The sequence below is a fragment of the Poromitra crassiceps genome (genome assembly GCF_964638095.1).
Source record: "Poromitra crassiceps genome assembly, chromosome: 4".
NCBI classification, from domain to species: domain Eukaryota; kingdom Metazoa; phylum Chordata; class Actinopteri; order Beryciformes; family Melamphaidae; genus Poromitra; species Poromitra crassiceps.
In genome coordinates this window covers 24,904,777-24,908,281 of record NC_139626.1, presented here as the reverse complement: position 1 = coordinate 24,908,281, position 3,505 = coordinate 24,904,777, and the positions used below count along the sequence as shown (strand labels likewise).

General features: G+C 44.5%; 1 protein-coding gene across 1 annotated transcript in view; it reads left to right on the top strand.

Annotated features, from left to right (window-relative positions):
• Positions 1-1,414: 1,414 nt before the first annotated feature.
• The window catches only part of LOC310774400 (double C2-like domain-containing protein alpha), a gene marked incomplete at both ends in the record, with an annotated part of 20,868 nt that continues 18,777 nt past the window's right edge, over positions 1,415-3,505 (top strand). Inside the window, 2 exons of the mRNA XM_083634467.1 lie at positions 1,415-1,754; positions 2,913-2,992. Of these exons, the coding sequence (XP_083490593.1) occupies positions 1,415-1,754; positions 2,913-2,992 (420 nt within the window). The remainder of the gene's footprint in view (positions 1,755-2,912; positions 2,993-3,505) is intronic.

Below are 3,505 nucleotides of genomic sequence, written 5' to 3'. Positions count from 1 at the left end.
TCTTTTTATTTTGGGAGGATCAACCCTGTGGTCAAACTGCACTTGCTGCTCCCACAGCTGCTGTAGCATAATCATCTAGACCAGTGGTTCTTAACCTGGGGGTCGGGACTTCCCCCGGGGGGTTGCGGGATTAATTTTTCTCCCCATAGTGATTCAATCTCCCATACCAATGATTTTAATGTCTTGTATATAAAGCTATATAAACTATAAACTGTATAAAAAAATATTTCAGTGAGTGAGTGAAATCAGTGTGTGAATGCGCGCGCACTAGGAAGTCGTTGTTTGGTTGGGCAGTGGCCGGAGGGTGGTCACAAATCCTACCCTAAAGGTTTTTGGGGGTCGTGGCTCAAAAGAGTTGAGAACCACTGATCTGACCAGTGATTCCCAACTATTTCCATATCAAAGACCCCTCATTTTGTACACTTTAGGACCCCCATTTGATGAGATTTTGTCTCTCAGACCCAAATTTGACAATACTTTTTTATTGCCAGATATGATTTTTGTCCAGAAGTATGACTATGTCTTTTGTAGGTAGAGAGATAACAGTGAAACTATGATCAAAACACTCATTCTTCTACATTCTATCTTCTACATTCTCTAATTGTGTTAACTTCTTGTAAATTAAATAATGAAGTTTAATAATTCATCAATTTCTTGGGGACCTCTTGGAAGCACCCTCAAGAACCCGCTGGTGGACCCCACGTTGAGGACCGCTGATCTAGACTGTTCTCTCCATCAGTAGTACTGTACAGTTAAACAATGTCCATCCCTATAAAGAATCTCTCTCCCATAATAACCTGTCTGTCCACGGTGGACTGTCAAAAGCATTAGGATAGCATACATGCCTCAGTGGCTCATGCACACAGCAATTTCATCCAGGATGATTAGGATTCTGGGAGACCCCCATTGCGCAGAGTACGTAATTAGCTTCTCTGATAACCATGACTTTATTCAAATTTAGTCAATTGAAATGCAAATTTACAAAAGTCCTGTGCTGTATTGTTTTCTTCTCTAGGTAATTTCTGTTTTTAAAGCGATTTAATTATGTGGAAGAATTTTTCTGTGTGAGTGTTGCAGCTTATGATTAAAGCACCATCACACCCAAGTCACATTTTCTTGATTGTAATGTCCATTAGACATGATGAGAGCTGCGAGCCGGGCTACCTTGCTCACCTTGTTTCGCTTGACTCACTTTGTTATTGCAAAGTAGAAAGTGTGAAGAACAACTCATATCCCTGGTCCTGGATCAAGAGCTTCTTATACTTGCTGTAGTAGGCTAAACATAATCCCAAATCCACTGTACCTTAACAGTTATCATATTGAAGTAATGGCTTTGTAGAGACAACTTGTCTGCTCTCTCTCTCTCCCCCCCCCCCCCCCCTCTCTCTCTCCCCCTCCTCCTCTCTCCAGCTCTATGACTGTGCGAAAGGGAAAGCGCCTGGGCATCTCCATCCAGGAGCACATGGCCATCGACGTCTGTCCTGGTCCCATCCGCCCCATCCGTCAAATCTCCGCCTACTTCCCTCGCCTCTCGCCCACCTCGTCCGTCTCGGAGACACTCTCGCCCAATCTCCCGGGGGTCCCCACTGCGCTGCTCAGCCCCGGCCAAGCGGGTGGGGCTGCAGGCGGAGGAGGAGGGGGGGGCCTGCTGTCACCGCTGCTGCCAGGGGCGGCAGGTGGAGGGGGCAAGCTGTCGGCCATGAGCAGCATGGACACCTCCATTGAGATCGACAGCTGTGACAGCGATGATAACAGTGAGTCAGGGGGAGAGACACGGGAGCTGACACGAGTAACTAAAGGCCCTGCTGGAGCTCTGCTCGGAGTTGGATGATAGGGAGAGAAGGGTCAAATCAAATCCAAACTGCTGTGGTAATGAGATGAATAATCTGTGCTTATCGACCGGGTTCAGGTTAGAGGGTTAGGGAAGAGTAAAGATCCCGGTATGCTGTGTCAACCCATCTGTGTCTCTAGGAATCTTGCATATACCCACCTAAAAGGACAGCTAATATATAAATCTGATGTGGTTCATGATCAAAACATAACGTATACCCACCTAAAAGGACAGCTAATATATAAGTCTGCTGTGGTTCATGATCAAAACATAACATATACCCACCTAAAAGGACAGCTAATATATAAATCTGCTGTGGTTCATGATCAAAACATAGCAACATGGATAGATTTTGGCACCAATGTGTTGAGCGCCTCTCCATCCCTGCGTGCAATCAGCATTTGAGCCTCTACACATCATGCAGCAGCCCTGTCAAGTAGCCACCCAGTCAAGGGCCTATTCAATATGACTCACGATGCATTTTGAGGCAATGTGTCATGGGTAATAGTCTATTCCTCAGTAACAATGGCCAACAGTTTTTTTTTCCAGGAGACTTTCCCTCCCTAATAGCTCACTAAGGATTTCTTTCTGCTGTCATTGTCCTTCTCTACTCCAGGCAGTAAGCATTGTCAGGGCCAGGTTTCACATTTCATTTAGTACATTTCATTTAGGGGTTTAGCTGATACGCTTAGCCAGAGGGACTTATGAGTGTAATAACAGAATAAGCTCAAGTAGTGCCAAGGTCAGTGCCTTAATGCCTTCACAATACTCCATATAACAAACAATACTCATATAAGAGCTAAGTACTACTAGGACAAGAAATACAATAAGATAGAGACCGAAGGGATCCCCCCCCAATTTGTGTTATTTGATAGGATTGCTGAAGAAAAATTATGTTTTGTGGTGGTTTAATGCTGTGAATGTAATGTGTGTGTGTGTGTGTGTGTGTGTGTGTGTGTGTGTGTGTGTGTGTGTGTGTGTGTGTGTGTGTGTGTGTGTGTGTGTGCGTGCGTGCGTGCGTGCGTGCGTGCGTGGTAATGGCACTAATTTGTGTATGTCATTGTTATGAACTGCCTTCCAGCCTCCCTTGGGACGTTGGAGTTTGACCTGCTGTATGACAGAGTGGCCAGCTCCTTGCACTGTACAGTACTGAGAGCCAAGGTAAATACTGTCCTCTAAAAACTCTGCCAGATCCATCACAAACAGGCAGTCTATGTGCTTTAGCCAGATCCACCACAGTAGTCAGTCTATGTGCTTTAGCCAGATCCACCACAGTAGTCAGTCTATGTGCTTTAGCCAGATCCACCACAGTAGTCAGTCTATGTGCTTTAGAGCAGCAGAGATTTAGATTACAGCCTGCAACATACAGCGTAATAGAGTCCTGCAGGGATGACATATTTTTGTAGGCTTACCCAGAAGTCCCTCCACTTCCTGGTGCTTATGTGTAAAAGTCAATGGAATATTTGTATGGGAGTTTCAGTTAAATGCATGAAATAAGGTCTGTGGTTAACAAACGTTTATGAAACAGCGAACTTTGTGTTCAGTAAGATAATCTTCACAAATGAGGACCACTTTTCTGACTTTTGAGACATTTTCTGAAAAACGCATTTACGCTTCGAAAATCATGGTCTTCATTTGTTAAGAGTATCTTGCAACTTTACTGTTTCATTAAAT